This window comes from Cynocephalus volans, chromosome 16, assembly GCF_027409185.1.
Source record: "Cynocephalus volans isolate mCynVol1 chromosome 16, mCynVol1.pri, whole genome shotgun sequence".
NCBI classification, from domain to species: domain Eukaryota; kingdom Metazoa; phylum Chordata; class Mammalia; order Dermoptera; family Cynocephalidae; genus Cynocephalus; species Cynocephalus volans.
The window spans coordinates 54,495,789-54,518,247 of NC_084475.1; the positions used below are offsets into that span (position 1 = coordinate 54,495,789).

Genomic DNA, 22,459 nt, shown 5'->3' on the forward strand with positions numbered 1-22,459 from the left:
CGGTTAAATCTGTTCAATGCTCTTTCTCTTTCTCTCTCTCTTTCCCTCTCTCCTCTCTCTCTACCTCAAAATCAATGAATTTTTGCAATTAAAATGTTCATTTTTAACTCAATTAGAGTAAAATTTTTCGTTTGTCTGATTTAATAGGCAGTGGTCAAGGAAGCTCCTAATTTAACAGGTACCAAAAATATTTCCTGCTGTATTGACAGTGAGCCACTTACGCTAACATTTACAGAAACCAATTGCTTTAGTGTCAAGAGAAACATTCCCAAGGGCGAGAAAATATTTTGTGGCTCGACCTACTAGGAGTGGGAGTGTTTGATTATGTGCACTCCCAGGGAGTTGTATAAACCAGGTGGAACAACCAGGGATTGCTTAAGTTTAAGGACCATTACAAGAGAAATATTGACTCTATGAATGAATTTTGTCTAAAGAAGAATTATCCTGCTGTGTATAGCCACACATTTCAATCACTTTTAGGTATTAGCCAATCAGTTCAAGCAAGTTTAGTTTTCTTAATGGAGCTTAATGAGACATCTACTGAAAATATTTTTATGTAAAATAATTCACCACAGAATAGTTCTACAATTTATTTTTCTCCTTCCTGGAATGTCTTGGAGATCTGACCTTTTTAGGCAGGCTTTTATGCATTGAGAGGTAAGGATTTAACAACCCTGGCTTTAAAATACAGGAAGGGAAACACCTGAGAGCATAATTACAGAGCTTCTAAAAAGAGGGCCAGTGCATGCATTCCATGTGGGAGAACTCCAGTTGCCCGACACCTGCAACATTTTCTAAGCTTCATGTTTCTTTTTAAGCTTCTTTCTACTTTGACCCTAATCTGAGCCATCCGTTGTGTTTCTTAGCCTGGAGTTTGTTGTGACTTAGTTTTTACCAAGAGAGCTATAACTGATTATAGTTATTCTTCCTAAACTGCCCTTGCCATTTTAAGGAGGCTTTATAATCCCACTGAGTTCTTTAGTATTTTGATTGCAGACCCAATTGCTGGTGGTTAGACTCCAAGTGCCTTTTAAAATTTTTTTTTGTTTTAATTTTTGAGTAAGGATGAGGATTATCTATTATAATCAACAGATGTGTTTAATACAAGCACAGGGTTTTGATTTATCTTCTGGGAAGATGTTTAAGAGAATTCTAACAATTGATGGAAATATGCATTTCTGCTTGGGGGTTGAAAGATTGACTCGGGCTTGTCTCAACCAAGGTGGAAAAGGTTGATCTGCTTTGGTTTGAATGTGTAGTAACTATGTTCTGTGTGTGTTTGTGTACATGACTGCATGTTCTCAGAGGTGTATGCATACACCCTTGAGATAATGGTGGAGATTAAGTCCATAAATTAATGAGATATTTTTCTTTACATATTGCCAACAAAATGATTTTAAAATATTCCTTAGAATGTACTGGGAGATTAATTTAGTGTGAACATTAAAATAAATAGTACTTCGTAAATATACTCCAAATGAGGTTTGGAAGTATCTGTGAGAGTCCTTGATTAACTTGGGCACTGCTCCCATTCAATATAAATATGGTCTGTGGCTGTGTACATTTTATAGATCATTTGCACTACTCCATAACATCTGAAGAATATTAATCAGGCTAAAAATAAGAGATAGCAGGCTAAAGAAATTCAATACAAACATGTAGGAGAGTGAACTTCCTGACCTCTCTTTGTTGAACAGAGTTAAATCTATTACTTCAAACTGGACAGCACATACACAAAAAGGATTTGCCACAGAGTGATCAGATTTCAAAAAAATCTGTGACAATGATGGGACCTGGTTGTGAATCTGAGAGATAAGTTTAAATTAAGATGAAATGCTCTAGATTAGGCATTAGATAAAGCTGCCCATTATATTATTAATTTTAATTAGATTCTTTGCCGCCTTATGTTCTTTGATCTGAGCTAAGTAATTAAGCCTATTTTACCTTCTAATTGGATTATAGTGCATGTCTTGCTAAATCCAAAGATAGGAAAATGCTCAGGTCTGAAATATATATTGCTTTGTTGTGGGTGTCCTATCTATTGAATGGTGCTCTAGGGATAAAAGAATACATTTTAAAATTTATTTGTTTGAGTAAAATATAAAGTTAATCTTTCCAGGGACATTGTAAAACATGATTTCTTACATTTGTGTAATGTGTCCTGCTGAGCCCTTACTTTTCAAAGCAGAAATTTTGGAATCTGGAAGGAAGAAATTTTCTACTGAAAAGAATTTGGACAATACGAGTATGTTAAGAGTGATCCAGAGGTCTGGAAGACAAAATGTAGCCCCTTAAAAAGGGAGGGGTCCCCATGTCAAGATAAGACCAGACTTTGATGAATTATGGCTATTGAGTGAGATTTTTAATTTGATGGTGCAGCGTTATCTTGAACCATTTGTCAGACTGTTGAAAACTTTGAATTTTATGTTGAATATGACTTTTGGATTGAAAATAAGAATCATAGCTAAATTTGAGCATTTATTACATTCCAGGCACTGTAAGCATTTTATATAAATCATCTAATTTATCCTTAACATCCACCCATTGGAATAGATATTTTACTTAAGTACAGTTTGCAGAAAAGGAAACTGAAGCTTAAGTCTTAATGTGACTTGACCCTGCTGGTATGTGTCTGACCTGAGCCTTGAACTCATGTCTCTATGACTCCGAAACTTATGTTACCACCATTACCTCTCTCTGTAGTAATTGTAATTTAATCGTGAGTATTAGAAACCTCTTGCAGACTCCATTTTATCAGAGCCTGAAGTGCTACAACTCTTAGTGATGCTGTATATATTTGAATCATTTATATTTTTAAAAATGATTAGTGTGACATCAGGGGACATAGTAGACTAGCCAATATATTTCTTCTTTTTCATTAAACCACAGCTAACTGGAAGAATTATCTGCTTGAATCCAATAGCATTTATTCAATGCGCTGACTGGACCAGCTTCTGAACTGGTCTCCCTACTTTTCTCTTACACTTCTATGGCTTATTTTCGCAGATCAGCCAGAATAATCAATTAAATGTAAGTCAGGTCATGTCAGTTCTTTGCCTAAAACCTACAAGGGCTTCCCACTATGCACAAAATATAGTTGAAAGTTTTCTTTGTAGTTTACAGAGCTCTGAATTCATGTCATATATCACCTGCTCCCCCACACTCATTCAACCAGACAAGCCCTTCTGGTGTTTTCTCAAATGCTGGAAGCACTCTTGGTCTTGGGGACTTGTACTTACTTATAATTCACTCTTCCCCATATACACACACATCTTGATCTTTCTCTTTATTCAAGTCTCAACTCAAACGTGGCCTTCTCTGAATGCGTTCCCTGACTATCCTATACATGGGATGAAATAACATGAATACTCCATCAACACCACTCTCTTCACTGTCTACCTCTTAGCCCATGTGGTTTTCCCTTTACTACATAGCATGCATTATGTGCTTATTTATTTACTTATGTATTTATGATTTTTATGTTTTATATTCTACTAATTTTATTCTACTAATTTTTATTCTACTTTATTTTCTGTGAGAGAAAAAAAGGAACTCGATTTGTTTCATTCACTGCAATATTCCAAGAGCAGAAAAGAATTCCTGACATATTGTATGAATTTAATTTTAAAAATAGTGAATGATGAATAAATGGATCAATGAAGAGATATGCATAAATGATTATTATGTTAAAGATGCTGTTTTAGGCATTATGAAATAAGTTTGCTTTTATACACATATTTTCCAAAGACCTTTCTCAACCTTCTTTCCCATATGAAACAAAATCTTTTTTTTTATATTTAAATCATCTTTATTTACAAAATACTATCCTGAGAATTATAATTCCATTAAGCTTCAATTTGAGCAAAAATGTAGTTACTTAAACTGAAAATGAAAGATAAGTCAAAACTATTTATGAAGAAAGACCAAAAATATCATCAGGTTTCTTGCTGTGGTTCTGGACGTCAGGAGCAGGCTCACTTGAGCGCAGAATCGACCCTGAAGGGAACTCACCCCTACTTTCAGAATGTGGGGGTGGAGGTTCAAATCCAGCTCTTAGAGGAACATAAGGAGGAAAACCCCTCCGTGAATAGACATTTCTCATTGCAAATGGAGGTGGTGGCTGGACAGGGAAAACCCTTGGTAGAAAATAATTTCGAGGAGCTCCATACATGCTTCCTGGAGGAGGTGGAGGAAAAGGAGGTTCTCTTCTCATGAATGGACCCCTCATATCCACTGGAAACAATGGACCTCTGATTGCAGGAAAAGGTGGAGGAACAAAGCCAGGGCCACTTGCTTCACTTTCAGCAGGTACAGATGATTTAGGCACATTTACATTACCAAGGTCGTCTTTGGTATCATTTCTACTGGATTCTATTTGTGGAGACTTCGGCCCATCCACTTTATCCAAAGAAGGCATATTAAAACTTCTAAGTTCTGCTGGTCCGGATGGTCTACCAGGATTAGAATAAAATCTGTCTTGCCTTCGTGGAAGAAGAGCTGGATCAGAACATGAGTGGCCTGGTGGAGGGATCAGCATCCTCTGGTGCTGTTCCCATGGAGGTGACAGGAATCCAGAAGGTGCTCCATGAGAATCAGTTAACCTATCACAGCCGGATTCTCCTCTTCCATTGGTCATCTGATGGTCCAGAGTATTCTCTGGGCCTCTTGAGCCTCTTCCTCCTCCTCGCCCTGGAGTCAAAGGTGCGAGTCTGAGTGGAGAGAGAAAAGCTCTCGTTTCGGATGAAGGTCGACCCAGTGGTGAGGCACCATGTGGGGAATGCTCTCTGCCAAATGCTGTATTTGGAACATCAAGTGCATAAGGATCTTTTTTGAAAAGTTCAAATTTAAACTCTTTTTCAGCTAATTTTTGTCTCTTGTAAACATTTACTTTCCTTAAATACCTGAGGTGTCTTTCAGCAGTCTCAGCTGCCAACCAATTATCATGCACTTTTTTCTCATAGGAAGTCATCTGCCCTTGATAAAAACGAACGCTTCTCTCCAATTCTTCTTCCACATCTTTGGCTTGCCTTCTATAGGTCTCCAGTTCTTCAGCTGCATGGCTGATCTTTTCTTCCACTTTGGAAAGTTTCTCCTCCTTCTCTAACCGGTCTTTTTCCTCTGCTATTAATTTCCTGTGGAGTTTCACTCCATTTTCTTGATACAGTTCAGTCATTACTTTAAGTTTCTGCAGAAGCTTCTGATTTTCACTTTCCAACTGTGTGTTTTCTGACTGTAAAGATGCTTGTTCAGTCTGGAGATTTGTAATATGCTCTATAAGCTCTTCCTCTGTTTTATCTACTTCAAACAACTGAGTGTAAAGTTGGTTTCTTTCTTCTTCTAGAGTTTTTAAAGAAACATTTAACTTAGCAGCGTGAATCAGTTTCTTCAAAGCTCCTTTTGGCTGACCATCTAAGTGAGCACCATTTTGTGATTCACTCTTCATTTCCAATTCCAAGTCATCATCCGTCATGTCTTCTCCAAGCACAGCAGCCCAGTCTCTCATCTTGAGCAAGCGTTCAGTCAGAGACTTGATGTGCTTGTCTTTATCACTTAGAACTTGTTCTGCCTGGACTTTGGAGTCTTCGAATGTTATTTTCTGTTTATTAAGTTCACTCATTTGTTCTTTCAGTACTTCCGCTTCTTGTAAAAGCTGTTTCTGGCTTTCCTGAAGTTGGGAATTTTCATTCAAGGCATCTTTTATTGACACCTTCAGACGTTCTTCATTCATTTGAAATATTTTGCAGATTAGTTTGGCTTCAGCTACTTGTGACTTGATGGATTTTGATTCATCTTCTAGGGACTGTATCCTTTTTGAAATATCTGCCATCAATTCATCTTGCTCAGACTGTTTAGATTTCTGTTCTTTTAATTCTTTTGCTAGAGAGACTATTTCATCCTCCAGTTTAGATTTGGACCTCTTCAGCTTTTCGTAGGTTGCCTCCAAACTTTGTGATTCTGTTGACTCCTTCTCAAAGCTGGCATCCTTCAAAGCTGACTCTAAGCCTTCATACTCCTCTTGAACAACGCTAAATTTTTCAAGTAGTTTACATTTTTCTTCAATTAATCCAGAAAGCTCTTCAGCAAGCTTTTTCTCTCTTCTTACATAAAGCCGGCTTCTAACTGATTGAACAGTTCTCCACAAAAACAAGAGAAGAAAAAACCCAGTAACAGCCGCACATATCACCAGTTCCCACGGAAAACCAGGACCCGGTCTCAGATCTTCAGGCACTGCTGTCAAAGTCCCACACAGCTTTCCCGGGACCAGCCCCAAGTATGGCTGAGGGGCAGCCCTGGGCACCTCCATGGCGGTGAGGCTGCTCTGGGTGTGGCCGTGGTAGCCACGGCCTGGCCGGGCCACAACCAGCAGCTGTGACAGCTCTGCGTCCTGTCGGGAACGCGAACCGGCCCCGACGACAGCAGCAGACCACGGCGAAGCCGGCCCTGCCGGTAGCCGGGGAGCACTGGCGCCCACCGGCCTCAGGCGTCCCCCACGCGCACCCTGGTAACCAGGGCCCTTTGTGACGTTTCGCTTACGTCACGCGGGCCCGAGCCCACCCCGCACGAGCCTGTGACAGATGCTGTCCTCGCCACCCCCCACCTCGGCTCGGTAGCTGTAATCTGTCTTTTTATTTTTTATTTTATTTTGTCAATATACAATGTGGTTGATTACTGTGGCCCATCACCAAAACCTCCCTCCCTCTTCCCTCTCCCCCCTCCCACCCAACAATGTCCTTTCTGTTCGCTCGTCCTGTCAATTTCAAGGAATTGTAATTGTTATGTCTTCTTCCCCCAAGTCAGGCACAGAAAGAGAAATATCACGTTCCCACTTATTGGTGGGAGCTAAAAATAAATACATAAATTCACACACACACACACACACACACACAAAATCCAGGGAGGGGGATGAAACAAAATCTTCTATAAACACTGTGCCACCACACTGCTAGTAAGGGGGTAAGAACAACCCTGAGGGGCCGACCCCATGGCTGAAATGGGAGAGTGCTGCGCTGGGAGCCGGTGGCGTTCCCGCTGTGGGTTCGGATCCTATACAGGGATGGCCAGTTGAGCACAGTGTGGGCGACATCAAGCCAAGGGTTGCAATCCCCTTACCGGTCACAAGAAAGAGAGAGAGAAAAAAAAAAAAAGAATAACCCTGAGAAGAAGAAACCCTCCCTGATAGAGACGCTCCAGGAGCAGCGGGGCTTGAGTAAATTATATATATATATATATATGTTTGTTTGTTTGTTTGTTTGTTTGTTTTGTTGTTGTGACCAGTAAGGGGATTGCAACCCTTGGCTTGGTGTCGCCAGCACCGCGCTCAGCCAGTGAGTGCACCGGCCATCCCTATATAGGATCCGAACCCTCGGCGGGAGTGCCGCGGCGCTCCCAGCGCCGCACTCTCCCGAGTGAGCCAGGGGGCCGGTCCTATATATATATATATATTTTTTTTTTTTTTCTAATACCTTCTTCTTTCTAACCTTTAGCGGCCAAGCACGTTTAGAAATCTACTCTAAGTTAATTCCATTTTATATTCTGAGGGCAGCCCTTTTAGTATATAACATGACTTAAAATATTAAATTTGCAGTATCAATTTTAACTCTGGCTCCGATCTCATCTTGATATCCCATTGAATCACCTGCAGGAATGGAGTCTAGCCTTTATCTCACTCTTCCTGTTGGCATTTCCACTCCTAATCATCTGATCTTTATGTCTGTTTCACCCACTGGACCTCTGGATGTGCCCCTAATCTTTGCTGTTGGAACCTCTGCTTGCTTGCCCAGCCCTGTGATTTTGCATGGTATCCAACCGCCATTCTGTCCTGTCATTCTGCTTTCTAGTTGTAACATTTCTTTAGCTCCAAAATTTTTGTCCTTTTTTTTTTTGTGACTGGTAAGCGGATCGCAACCCTTGGCTGGGTGTCGCCGCCACCACGCTCAGCCAGTGAGCGCACCGGCCACCCTATATAGGATCCAAACCTGGGGCGGGAGTGCTGCTGCACTCCCAGCCCCGCACTCTCCCGAGTGAGCTACGGGGTCGGCCCTAGCTCCAAAATTTTGAAAGATGTTTTAATTTAACAAAAATTATCATGAACAAAGATACTGAGTAAAGGGAGAAATCACTAAGTATATTTAACGTCAATAGTCACATATTTTTAATGTCTACTGGTATTTATTCTCACTGCTGGCTAGGTGTGTTTATCCCACCAAGATGTACCTGGAGTATTTTAGCATTTCCACAGTGTTGAAACATGCCCTGGTAAGTTCCTGGATATGAGAAATGTGTTTTCAGTGAAACACCAAATAGCAGAATAACAGCTTTTCTGAATATCAGAAAATTCTACCATAGGTTACTACAATAGTCTTCTATTAATTTTAAATGAGACAATAGTGAAACACTCTTTCTACATTGTCAAGTGATTTCCTATGTAAACTACTACTTGGTTATAGGACATAATGCAAAGTACTCATGAATTTTCAAGTAGCGATGTTGAGTTGTTGATTTTTGTGTTTAAAATATTGTTATTGCTATGCCACATGGCTCTATAAATAAGAGCTATGGGACTGGCCAGTAGGTCACTTGGGAGAGCATGGTGCTGATAACACCAAGGCCAGGATTCAGATCCCTGTACTGTCCAGCTAGCAAATAAATAAATAAATAAATAAATAAATAATAAGTGGTATGAATAAAAACAACACATTTTCTCATGATACATGATAAGGAACATCCAAAGATGATCATGAAAAGAACAGATATTTCACACAGGAAAAACTGATTGAGATTAAACTTTATTTTTTAAAAATTAGATTTTATTTAAATTGTGAAACTTGAGGTTTGCCATATCATAATACGAAGGAAAAATAATTAATGCTTTAAAATATCGAACATCTGTGCCTTTAATTTATAATTGTGTTATTTTATGTCAAATGTGAACAATTTTTCCTTTGAGCTATACAAAAGAATTCAAAATTAATTAAAATAATTTCCCCAGGAAAAAATAACATAACACTTAGCTCATTACATAAAACCTACCCCATCATTCTTAAAATGGGGAACCATGGCATGTCTTCCTTCATACATGACTGCCTGGGAGGGTCAAATTGGGATGTCTATGTGGTCAGAAAAATAATTAGTAGAGTACCTTGAGTTTGGTTAGCTATTCAAACTTCTTCTCTGCCTGTTCTGCATTCTCCTTTTCTATTGCTGTCATTCATTATCTTGAGTTGGCTGAAATACATGCTTTTTTGTGTTATATGAAAATCTCCTCCCATTCCATTGTTGAAAAATGCCCTTTGAGTTCCCAAATTCATACACACACATGAGATATGTGTGTATATATGTGTATATAGTATACATACATATATATTTTTTTCTTTTCTCCAGAGAAATTTTAAACACTTTACTGTGATTTAAATAATTTAGGAAATTGATTTTTGTCTGAGATGTAATTCTAGCCATTGTTTCATCATGTCCTGGTTTCAATAAAGAGCATAATCTAACAAGAAGTTTCAGGTGGTCAAGGCTGCATCAGTACATGAAGGGGGATATTCAGGATTATTAAATGGGCTTTCTCCTTAAAAGATGGAAGTTCATGACCATCAGACAATTCATTCCATTTTTACGGCAACAGTGAAGCAGTGTAAGCAGTTAGTGGATCTATGTTAATTAGATTGGCATCCTGTTCAAAAAATGAGCTAGGAATGCTGAGCCTGTACTTTCATTTCTGTGTTCTCCATTAGGAAAAACAATTTTGAACAATAATTATTTTGAGTGAATATGAAATTTTAAGTAAATTAAACGTTTCGTTTAGAATAAATAGTTGAACGCATTTTATGGTGATATGTAAATCTATTGAAACCATGGTTTATATTGTATTCAATTTATGCTTGTTGTTCTTTGGATAGTGAGTATCTTTAGGCAGGCAAATTTTAAAAGTAACCAAGTGGCAGCTGTTGCTTGGGAAATGTTAGAAAAAATCTAAATAAACATATTTCCTACTCAAAAGAAAACCGAGGAAAAGAAAATTACATTTCTTTAATAGAATAAAAGTCAGAAGTCACCTTTCCTTCTAGGAAAAATTTACCTTTATGATTATATGACATGGTTATTTTAACTCTCACTTCTCATACCAGAGAAAGGAAAGAGATGATCTAAAGAAGCTCACATCACTGGGAAAGTGTTTCGTCCTAGACTGAGAAGAAAATTTGTCATAAAATAACATATACGCAAAGTTTGTAGGTGGTGAGAAAAAAAGAATATTGGCAACCAGGTTTTTTAGTAACCTAAATCTTTTTTAGCCAGATATAAGATGTGGTGAAGAAGTGTGATCGATAAAACAAACAAATAAACAAAAAACAGAATGAAAGAATCCAAGTGACTATTGCCCTGTCTTCGATGATTCCCTTTTGAAGAATCATTTTTAAAACTGCCCACAAAACGTAATCATGCTTCCACCACTCTAAAATATTTTAGCTCCAATTCTCAGAGAAAGCTGAGAATGTTAGATGATACAGTAAAAAGAGTCTGGGGTTTGTAGTTAGTTGTTGGGGTTCTGATGCCTGTTCTGCTCTTTGTAAACTGTATTATATTAGGCAACTAACATGAGCTTCACTTTCAACAACCTCACTTTACAGTTGTAAGCATGATATATGAAAAACACCTAACACTTAATCAATACTCATTTTGTACTTTCTTTTCTCTTATTTCTCTGCCATGCGTAAAACCCAACTTCGTTAAATTTAACTAGTATAGTTCTACATTTTCAAATTTTTTCTCACTAATTTGAATATCCCACTTTTACAAACTTAATTCTTTAAATATGCCTCTCCTAGTATATAATATTTTCTGTCTAATCTTCATGCAATTGCTTCTGTTAAAACCCTCTCCCCTAAATATCTACAGTCTATCATAATTTTACCCATACTTCACCATTCAAGCAACATGTACCATTAAAGGAATCCCAGCTTTCAGATGGATGTAAGTCCTTTCTCTATGCCTTCGTAGAACTGATCTCTCTCTCTCTTTGGACACTTTTTCACATCATAGATCACATTATTAGTTTTATTGTTTTGTTTTGTTTTGTTTATTTGAAGGCAGTTTATCTTGAAGTCTTCCACAGTAGATACCCCTAGTTGGTATTCAGGAAAGATATTTTGGGTAACTGTCTGTGAAATAAGAACTGCAAAACTGTTCTTCACTTCATCTAAGATCTGTAATACAAACATATTAGTAGAGAGCTCCGCAGTGGGAAGAATTCGAGAGCCAACGCTATTTTCTACCTAAGAAAATTGTGCTGATGTGCCATTTGTTACAAAAAGTCTAATATAAAAATTCCAAGAACAACTTTTTGCTAAACTCATTTTGGCAAATTAGTTGTCCTTTGGGTCTTTTTATGTGATATTTGATTGCTTGCAAATAAAAAGAATTTATCTCTCTCACCCTCTTTGTTCTGCTTAAAAAAGAAAATCCACAAAAAATGTACTGCATGTCCTTGACGCAGTTCATAACTTGACTGATAAAAGACTTGCACTTGTCATTTTGACAACTGGATTTAATTAAAGTTATCACATTGTATTACTATCTTTAATTGCTGTTCAAATTTTAGATGCTACATGGAGAATAATTGTAAAACCTGATTTTTTTCAATGTAATCTTTTCCCAGGTCAGTCATCATAAGTACATGTCAGTTGGTTCTGTTTCCTTTTGCAACTAAGACTATTTCACATCTGATTTTATTTTCTCACAGTCACGCATATCTTACTATCCTCTCTGCTGTTAACAAGTGGGCTCTGACTTTGCTAGCAGGACTGATCTTGTTGATTTTCTCTCAAACTAGGTAGAGAAATAGCCTTGTATTATCTCCACAGAGAGTTGGACTTCCTAAGTCCTTTATCAATTCTTATTACCATGAATGTAGGAGTAATGGAAATTCTGTATTATCATCACCCACTGAAGTGACTCGAATTCTTCCCTGTGATACTTTCCTATCTCGTCTCATTACAATAACTTCTTCTGGTAATTTATGCACACTTTGAATATTCCAGTTCAGTTTTGTGTGATATGAGGCACACGGACATTCTGCAATGCTGCCACAAAATATTTTATATTAAGGAAAGGAAATTTAACATATGACAACCATATTATTACTGGATGTGTTCCAATATATAGCATGTGGGATTATAAAGAGACTGAATAGAGAAACTTCATGTTTATTTTTCTTTTCTCTGCCTAATAATGGAAAAATGTCTGTAGCGAAACTGATCGAAATATGTACTATGTGGTATTATATATTTCCCCACAAGCTTGGCAAGTTAGGCCTAATGTAAGCTTGATGACTCAGTGTGAAATAAAACATGAATTGTTTAGCTCAGCAAAAGTGTCTTATATATTAAGGAGTTTTACCACTAAATAATCACTTGTTCCCTCCTTCCAGTCACTCACATAAAAGTCACCAAACTTGAGGTTCTGGGATCTTCTAAATGTTGGATCCTTAAATCTACTTGGATTGAATTTATCACACTTTAGGTAAGCTTATTAGCACAGTTCCCCAATGTAGGGTTGTATTTAGTATTATACACCTTTGTGAAAAATAAAAGTAGTTATCTGGAGGCCTGCCCAGGGATTTTCTTTGCACTATAGCTAAAAGAGGCTCATATTCTAGACATTTATATGACATTTTTGTTCCTACACGAAATTTGGGCAAAAATAAAGTCCATTCACCTATTTCTCGCATCTGGAGTATACCCTGGGAGTTAAGATTAGGGTTCCTTTTGATTGTTCTGAGAAACAAGTGTCCATTCATACTCATATTTGTATAGCCCCTGAATACTGAAGAAATTGATATGGCCTTTTTGAGAATAAATATAAGTATAGCTTGATTCAAGTAATGGATATTATTGGCTTAGTTTGACACAAACTTGCTTCATGTGAATTATGCAACTGCTCTTGGCAACTATCTGGAGCTGAATTTATATGCTCTGTTAGGTATACAATCATCAAGACAGCTACTGCTACCCCTGCCATCACAAAACTATATTTCCCTCTCCTTACATTTAGTATGTGCTATAAAACTCACATTTATTCAAGCTTTCTCAGGCCAAGTTTTATATTTCTTCTTAGTGCTGTACTGATTATTCACCCATGTAACTACACTAAGAATTAGCATCAAAATGGATATATGAGGACTAACCATAATAAAGATGTTATGAATACTCAAATCTTCAGATCTGAAACTTTCTACTTTAAGGGTCTAGCACATAAATGTCAGAGAAAAACACTAACCTTTGGATTTATAAAGAGATCTCTAATGCCATCCTGTGGAAAGTCAAGGAAAATCTCAAGTTTTCCTTGCAGCTATATTTAATGTCAGGAAGACCAAAAAAAGAAGGGCATATAAAAATCTTATAAATAAATCTTCTTAACTCAAATATGTAGTCTAAACAATATAGACTTTATGTAACAGTCATGATTTTGAAAGATCTATACACATACACACGTGTGTATGAACATATATGCACGAGAATGTACATGAGAAGAATGGGTAACTAAAAGGACAAAGCCAAAATGCTAACAGCGGTTACATCTTAATGGTGATGTTTTTAAAACATAAATATGAGTTTATCCTTATAATTAAAACTTTTTTTCTATTTTCAAAAAAAGTTATAAAATTAGAGGCAATATAGCAAGTTAATCAATTTTTATTTTTCATATTTTTGAGATAGGTAGATAAATTTGGTGTATAATCTTCATAGACTTTTCTAGTAAGGTAACACATATCCAGGAAGATAGGTCATTTCCTACTGAACATGAACACAAGAGGTTGGAAGAATGTGTATGTGCTATGAATTCTCCAAGGACTTGAAGCTATCTTATTTTCTTTATCCAGCAAGCATTTGCTGGGAGTCAACAATGTGCTAGATACTAGAAACACAAAGATGAAAGATATGGCCTCTGTCTTTAACAGCCTCACTGTGTATTGAACAGGGACTCAGTGTAAGGGGTAAGTGCCATAATGAAGCTAAGACGTTTTAGCTTTTAGATTTTTTTTTTTTCAGTAAAAAGTTCAATGTTGTAAATAATTGGGCTTTTATACTAGTAAGATGTGTAAACATTGCCTCACCAACCATATCAAAGACAAGCTTTCATACAGGGTTATAAGAAATTTCCTCTAGAGATAAAATAAAAGTTCTAAAAGGTCAAGATATATTTCTCAGTTGTCAGAAGTTCTCACAACTTTGGGTCAAAACACAGTCTCTAGAAGGTCCTCTTGGAAAAGCAAGAAAAGGTAACGCATAAACCCTCAGCAATTCCTACCTATTACTAGCAGCAATATTATCTGTTTGCACAGTCCTTTAATTTTCACAGTGCTACTAGTATATAAGGCAGAATCTCTATTTTTATTTTTTAAATTATTTTTATTTGTACATATTTATGGGGTACAGTGTATAGTTTCAAAACATGCAATATATTATATACTATAATATATATTATAGCGTATCCATCACCTAAACACTTACCGTTTATTTGTGGTGATTCCATTCAAGATCCTCATTTCTACTTAGAAATATACAATACAATATTATTAGCTATAGTCAGCCTAGAACAACAGAATTTATTTTCTCTGTCCACCTATAACTTTGTACCCATTAATCCACCTCTTCCTCTCCTTCTTCCCTTCCCAGCCGCTGGTGACCACTCTCCTATACCCTAAGAAGCTTCGTTTTGGAGATGAAGAGCCTGAGACAAGAAAAATTAGGTAACTCAGCTAGGGTATCTCCACCACATCTCTACCAGGATTTGAAAGCAGCTACTCTAATCCAAATCCTGAAGTTTTACATAATCCAACACCCAAGTGACCAGTACTTACCTGTGAATTTTGTAAAATTGGAAGTGAGAAAGTCAGTTGTTCTAAAGTGGAGATTGCTGTGGGTGTGAAGCTCAGGAGCAATTGGTGGCCACTGTTCCTCATTTTGTAGAAAAATCAGGTTTTCAGTAACAGAATGTACAAAGGGTAGACTTAGATGTAGGCGGATCCTGACAGCACTGAAGGTCTTTGTTCCATGAGTTTCTAAGATTGAGCCGTTTGTCAACACTTTACAACCCAAGTGGGTTGTTTTTCTTCCCTTGGATTATGAGAGGCAATGAAGTTCTCCCTTTCCGTGAGATTGTCTTCTGTTTTTATGCGGTTTGTGAGGCAAAGTTTACACACCTCACTAGCATAAGTGCCCAATTATTTAGAACATTGAATTTTTTACTGAAAAAAAAAAAAGATCTGAAAGCTAAAATAAAGACATGTTGGAACCTTTCAAATAACACACATATTCAGATATTAATTGATTCTTAAAGTACTTTTAAATAAAACAATTCAATAACTCTTTCAAAGCACTTTTGGAATATATAAAAGAATAAAGAGTCACAAAAGATGTGTTAAGAATGTTGCTTGGATTTCATTATATTTGCAAATATATGTGTGTGTTCTTATGATATAGTGTATTTAACATTTGAGTGAACTGCAGATGCAAGAATCAGGTTCAAAAATCTATATAAATTGGAGAGTGAATCTGTCTAGGAAACTTGACAGCCTACTATGTGTTCAGACACATGCCAGGCATGGGTTACATACAGCTAGAAGAGCAGAATACCTGCAAGGCCACCGAGCCACAATCCAGAGCCCAGCATGGAGTCCGGTGGACTCCTGAACCACCATCAGGGTGGCAGCAAGGACAAGTTAGACCCACCATCATAAACTCAATGGCCAGGAATAGAAAAACATAAGTATCATCATTACAGGGAGAATAATTCAAATTTTCCCAATATCTTCTAAACTGTAATGCATCTAACTCTGAAGTCCTGAGTGATATTAATAGGTATTTCCAGAAATTGTATTTATCTATTTATATCTTAATAATTCACTGTGCATTTGGCAAGCTTCACTTTGAATATTTTTTATTTGGAGAATATTAATATATCAAGAAATATTATTTTTATGTGGAATATAATTTAAGAATTCCTACCTACCAGATTTAGATGCGTGTCAGCTCAACACAGCTTGTAATGTTTTCCTGGGGTTTGAAAGAGGTGAGATTTTAAAGTTCAGGGCAGATAGTAGGTCTAACGGTAAGAAACTAAAGATGTTAATGCAGGAGCAATTAAAAAGTTAATTCTTAGTCACTTACACCTGACAATGAGTTTTCTAATAAAACAATAAAAAATTGAAGTATGTAGAAATGGGATTTTTGTGGTGAATTATTGGGAATAATCGTATTTTGAAGGAGGCTATGAACCACAGAAGACAGTAAAGTGTTTGGACATTCAGTGGTGGTGCAGAAGGGAGAAAGCAATATGTACATGGTAAAATCTGGATCATTTGAAATTTTGTTTAGCAATATTCCTGCCCATACTAACTGTTTGCTTTCCTTTGTAGTTCTATGAGCCAGGTATATATTAAGCATTAAATTTATTTTAATATAAATGGACTTAATCTCGGTGTGTTAGTCTTTGGTCTTGATTCTTTTATTTTCCATATTAAGTTTTCATGATTCATCCATGTTGTTACATATATGGAAAGTAGGAAGACTAATTAATTAATCCAAGCACATGCTATTTCTTTACAGAATAGCTTTGCAAATAGAAGCTCAGTACATAAAAAGACCGTGATTGCCCTCAGCAACTGGATGAGAAGAAGATGGTCTTTTTTACTCTACATTAATCTTCCAAACTAGAGTATAATCTCCTTCTATGCACTAGCTGGCTTGCACAGCCCAAATGTCCTATTCCCCTTTTTGTTATCCTTTGAGGATAAAGGCCATATTCTAGGGCTTGTCCTGCCAGCTGGCTTTTAGTACAACTCACTGGCAAGAATGAACACCATGGAACATAAGCCTTGAAATAGGCTTTGAAGTAGGTCTCCTTGCTCTGGAGGGTAAATATCAAAGCTGATTTTGCTGCCAATCCAAAGATATAAAATTACATTAAAGTTCCCACATAAGGGCAAGTTCTGTTCTATTTGAAGTCTACAATTTCATTTCATTCTGGAGAAAAGGAAGAAGGTCATCAATCAATATTATAAGTATAAAATTATTTTAATATTTGGAAAAAGTTGAGGTTAAAAAAAAAACAAAGATATATTTTCCCTCTCTTATTAAGTTGCCAGGTGTTTGCAGTTTTGTCACAATAAGCAAATGGCCTGTGAGGTTAGGCTAAGGAAAAAGGTTTTCTGTCATGACAAAAACTATCCTGTTAATATTTCTGGATTCATTCTGTAGGCATGACATACTATGGTATAGTTAACTAGTTTTATTTCTCTGATGAGAATTACGCTAGATGTGTGTACACAGGTATCTGAATTGGGGAGGGAAGCCAAATCTAAGTTTGCTCTGAATTTTTAGTTTTCTGATTTTGCTTCCTGTCTACTTCCCATTTCAAAAGGAGCAATCCATTAAATGTAAACCTGCCCTTTGCAAGTATGCAATAAGTTTTTTGTTCACCTTTAGCTGAGTGTGTAATGATTAAGTAAAAGAGGAAAAACAATAAAATCTATCAAGAGATGAGGCAAAACTTGCAGACAATTACAACAACATCACTGTGCAATATTCATCTTGAAATGTGTTGTCTTCAAGAGAAAAGTATTGTTAAGTTTGAGATCACAATACACTCCTAAATTTTGTAGTACATCCACACATGTTTAAACTAGGTTTTTGTATGCATTTTTCATAGCGTTCCTTTGAGGCATTCGTGTTAGTTCATTTTTCATTCGTCCCTACCCACATATAGAATGCAAATAAAGTTATCAAGCTATTATTAATCTGCTGTTTACAGAGGGATTTTATATATACACACACACATACACACACACAAGGGTACTTCAAAAAGTTCACGGAAAAATAGAATTAAAAAATAATACAAACCTTCCCATGAACTTTTTGAAGTATACACGTCTATTTTCTTTTGATCTCCCAAACAATTTTATTAGTCAGACAGAGATTTAGTTAACAAATATTTACTGGTTATCCTTCAACTGTATATTTCTCACTGTAGCAAAGGGATGTTATAGCATGTAAGCAGCACGGTCCATTCTTTTATGACATTTGCTCTTTGCTAGGGAATCCAAAGAACAAATTACTCCAATTAATTATAAATGACTGGATAATCATAAGTTTCAAAATTACGTGAAGGAGAAGTAAAGATTTACCATACGGTGAAGAAATTGGAAAGAACTTTTACCAAGTTTTGATAGTAACATGTCTATTTTTTATTCACCTTTGTTTCCACCTCTTCAGTTTATTGCTATTTTTAGGTACAACTATACTTTTTTTCTTATCATTCCCTTCCTCTCTTACTAAACAACTTTACAGTTTTCTTAGGAACAAGTAAGGTTTTTTCACTTGATCTAGAATGTTCAAAAATGACCAAAGTCCTAAATAATGTAGCATGTAGCTTTCTCAGATGTGTCTGCAATCATTATATGAGAATTCCTTTTCTGGTTATTGTCATGGATGTAGTCATTACTGTGGTTGCTGTCTTTTTCCCCCTCTGCCAATCGAAAAAGAAATATTAGAGTCCTAATAATCCTAATATTCTGAACCTTCTGGATATTTTAAAAATCTTTACTTATTTTCTTCTTATTTACTGCCACATTTATCCTACGAGTTTAGTTATAATTTTTTGAAAAAGTGTAATAAAGTTGTAAATAAAGGCTTTTCTAAGCCTCCACTTTCTTGAATAAATAGAAAAACAAATTTCAGCATAAAATCTAGCAATTATAACAAAATCCAATGGCCTAGGTGGAGGCTCACCTAGTGAAACTATCCTCAATAGAGAAAATTGAAAGTTTGAGCACATTCTGACGGGATTAATTAAAAGTAGCATTAAGCCTTACAGATCATTATAATTTTTACATGAAGTATTGTCATCTGATCATCATCTTGATTTCATGTGAAACAAACATATTATCATTTTTACCATAGACTGAATACGTATCTGAGGCTCTCAGTTTCCGTGGCTTACCCAAGAACAGTGAGCAGTGAAAATGAACTCCAAAGAGGCATAGAAGCAAAGCCCAAGATACCTAGAGGGAGAATCTAAAAACATTCCAAGATTTTAGATTCTAATGATGTCTTCCTACCAGTGGAAGAACCACGGACTTGGAGAGCAAGGAATCTCATATTGAAATACACAGAAGCCACAGATGTTTTAATTCAATCAAGAAAATACCATTTATGTATTTTGCAATAGAATATAAGGATATTCACCTTTATGTGCATACCTTTCTGCCTTGAGGAGGCAATGCTTGTTGGTTGCTGCAGTTGATAAGAAAACTTGCCAGTATCTCCAGGAGTCTTCAGAGCACCACTTCTTAACAGAAAAAAATATACAATAGGACAGAGGATATTGGGCCGTTGGCATAAAGAGTCACAGCATAATGTTATCAATTCTGTAGTTACTAATGAAAGAAATGGGAGGCCTCCTTAAGACTAAATCTATGAAGGTGACTTGAAACAATGAAGGAAAAATCTAAGAGGTCAGAGCTACAAGAGCAAATATCTCTATACATGTTACAGAAACGAAGAACTCCACTTTTATTCACAATAACTAACGATGTCTGGAAGCCTCTCAGTCAAGCAAAAGAAGAAGAAAAAAAATCAAGCTGGACATAGATGTCCAGAATATGCACCCTCATTTACTGTGCAGTCACATAAGAAAAGTGACCTCTCCAGAAGGTGCAATATGAATGACTAAAGCTCTTGTTAATGCTCCAAAGCTCAGTAGGAATTCTATGCCTTATTGTTGGAATAAACAAGTAAATATAAATGTCATTTTTCTTTCTCAGACCTTACCATTAACTTTTTCCTATTTTTCTTATCCAATATAGGAAATCACTGTTTCCTTTCTTCTCCAAATATTATTGATGCTGTAGCTATATAACTTACAGCTATGAGAGTACTAAGCTTTTATTATTATATGAGATCATTTCACCAATTCTAATTATAGAATGTGTTGTTTTTTTCCTCTTTTGTAGAAGGTAAAAATGTTTTGTTTTGTTTTGTTAAACATATCTTTAGCTAAACTAATTCTACTGGCTTTTTCTGTACTGGCATCAGCACTAAGTGTAGGAATTACTGGGGATAAATGGACTTTATAGAATATCTTTGGAAGTAAGGGAGTCAGCCTCCTTTCTAGAAGATGAATATTAGGGAAAAAATTTACATCCAGAGAACTGAAGTAATATGGAAGAAGATTGCAAAAGGTTTCAGAAGATAGATAAAGCCAGTGAATATTTGGGGTTATAGATTTATTTATGGAATAAAATAATAATAACCGGGGCTTGAGGACAAGGAGTGGAAAAAAGCAGAAATTTGAGAATCCATGAATATAAAGATATACTGTCCCATGCTAGAAGTTTTTCTCCATTAAAGCAAGTTCCTTTATTTAAATATTATTTGCATATATTTGCAAACCTCTAACTCAGAGTAGACACTCAATGAATAACTTTGGGGAAAAAAAATGAATGTGGAAAGAAGAGGAAGGGAGAATGAGAAAGAGAGAAATGAAATAAAACAGAAACAAAACAAAAGCCACTGCTGAGCTCTCCAGAAACTTCCTTGTGCCCTTTTGACCCAGATTCATTCCTGATACTATTTTCTGCAATTTCTTCCCACCTTATCCTGCCCTAAGTAATATAGAACCAATTTTTCATTTTATCCCCATCTTCTTCCTCTTTTATCTTTTCCTCTTCTTGTGAGGCACTCCAAGTTGGAAAAAATATTAAATAATAAACTCTTGTTTATCCCAGACCAGGTCTAAACCACTCGCCACTATAGACTTTGCACTTCCTCTCTGCAAATGGAAAGGGAACAGCCAGATTACCAGATTATTTAGCCAGATCATACCATGGGTGGAGGCAGTGTCCCTTTTGAATAGAAGCAGTGATCTAAGAAAAGACCACATAGACTGTTTCTTACAGAAACTTTTTCTGGAGTCATCGAATTATAACTTGTAACCAAAAGAGAGCCAAAATATTTTATATGACTACAATTCCAGAACCAAACTTGATTGCATGGCATACTCCAGTCAACAAATCCAGTGAGAGTCAGAACAGCCAGTCACCACGTTGGTGTCCCTTCCATAAAGTAGAATTTCTTTTTACTGAAAAAGGAGGCTTCCATGATAAAATTTTCTTTCTGATAAACAAAGATGAAGAAGTCAGCAAGAGCCAGATATTCACAAGAACTACATGCAGGGTTGGTTGCGGGAGTCTTGTAGTCTTGTGCTCCTGTGCATGATTTATACATGAGTCAGGACCCAGAACTGGCAATTATCTAGCCACCAGTTGCATCTATCTATTATACACCTTCTATGCCCTTAATTAGCAATGGCTTAGGAAGAAATTCAATGCTCCCTAGAATATGAACTACCTGAAAAAGAGATGATCTGAGTGCATTAGCTTACTACAGTTTGGATTTAACATAAACTTTCCCTTCAGAGAAAATAAAACTTGCTATTCCCCCCTTTACTTACCCATCTGTTCATGGCCACACACAGAAGCAGTGCTCCAGTGACTTACATTAAACCCTGCTCAAAGCATATGGAAAGAACAGACTTAAACATTATTGTTTGCTAGTTTCTGTTCTATGCAATAATTTTATATATCTATATAGCTATATCTAATTTTAACATAACCACCATAAGCAAGATAATATTTTCTCCTTTTTGTAAAAGAATAAATAGAGGTTCCACAAAGCTAATAATTTCCCTATGATTACACAACTAGTAAATTCTGGAGCCACATTTTAATCTGACTCTACTTGACTCAAGAATCTCATTCTATTTCTGTTCTGTCACACTGTCTTTATCCAGCAAAGAATTATAGCTTGAAGGACTCTAAAGAATGTATAAGTCTACTATTTTGTAACATACCCAACCAAAAACAAGGCAGTATAAAATCATCAAATTTTATAAAGAGAAATGTATTTTTATTTCTAATTTCAGAGACAATAAATTAAGTAAAATTTTTGAGATGATTTGCTATTTCTTTGTAGTAATTTTTTGAGTTATTTTTATTGCTATATAATAATTGTACATATTTTTAGGGTACAAGTGATTATTTGATACACATATACAATGTGTAATGATTGAATCAGGGTGATTGGGATGTTTATCACCTATACATTTATAATTTCTTTGTTATTTCATTCATTAATTCATTCATCAGTACTACTAAATGTCACGCTCTGTTCCGGGCACCAGAAGCTGCAAGCAAAGCAGACCAAGTCCCTCCTTGTCATCATGGAGTTTACCTTCTATTGTCTGAGGGTACTTCAAAAATTTCACGGAAAAACTTGTATTATCTTTCAATTCCATTTTCCCATGAACTTTTTAAAGTACTCTCGTATGTAGGTATGAGTATGTTTATGTGTTGCCCACATATGTCAAAGAAGTGTCACAGAAAAGAGTGTTTTTAGGG

At 36.2% G+C, this 22,459-nt stretch overlaps 1 protein-coding gene across 1 annotated transcript; it reads right to left on the minus strand.

Annotated features, from left to right (window-relative positions):
• Positions 1 to 3,935: 3,935 nt before the first annotated feature.
• Positions 3,936 to 6,304, minus strand: LOC134364851 (melanoma inhibitory activity protein 2-like). The gene is given in 2 exon segments (XM_063081027.1): positions 3,936 to 3,961; positions 3,964 to 6,304. Coding segments are annotated over 2 exon segments (2,367 nt in total).
• Positions 6,305 to 22,459: the final 16,155 nt, after the last annotated feature.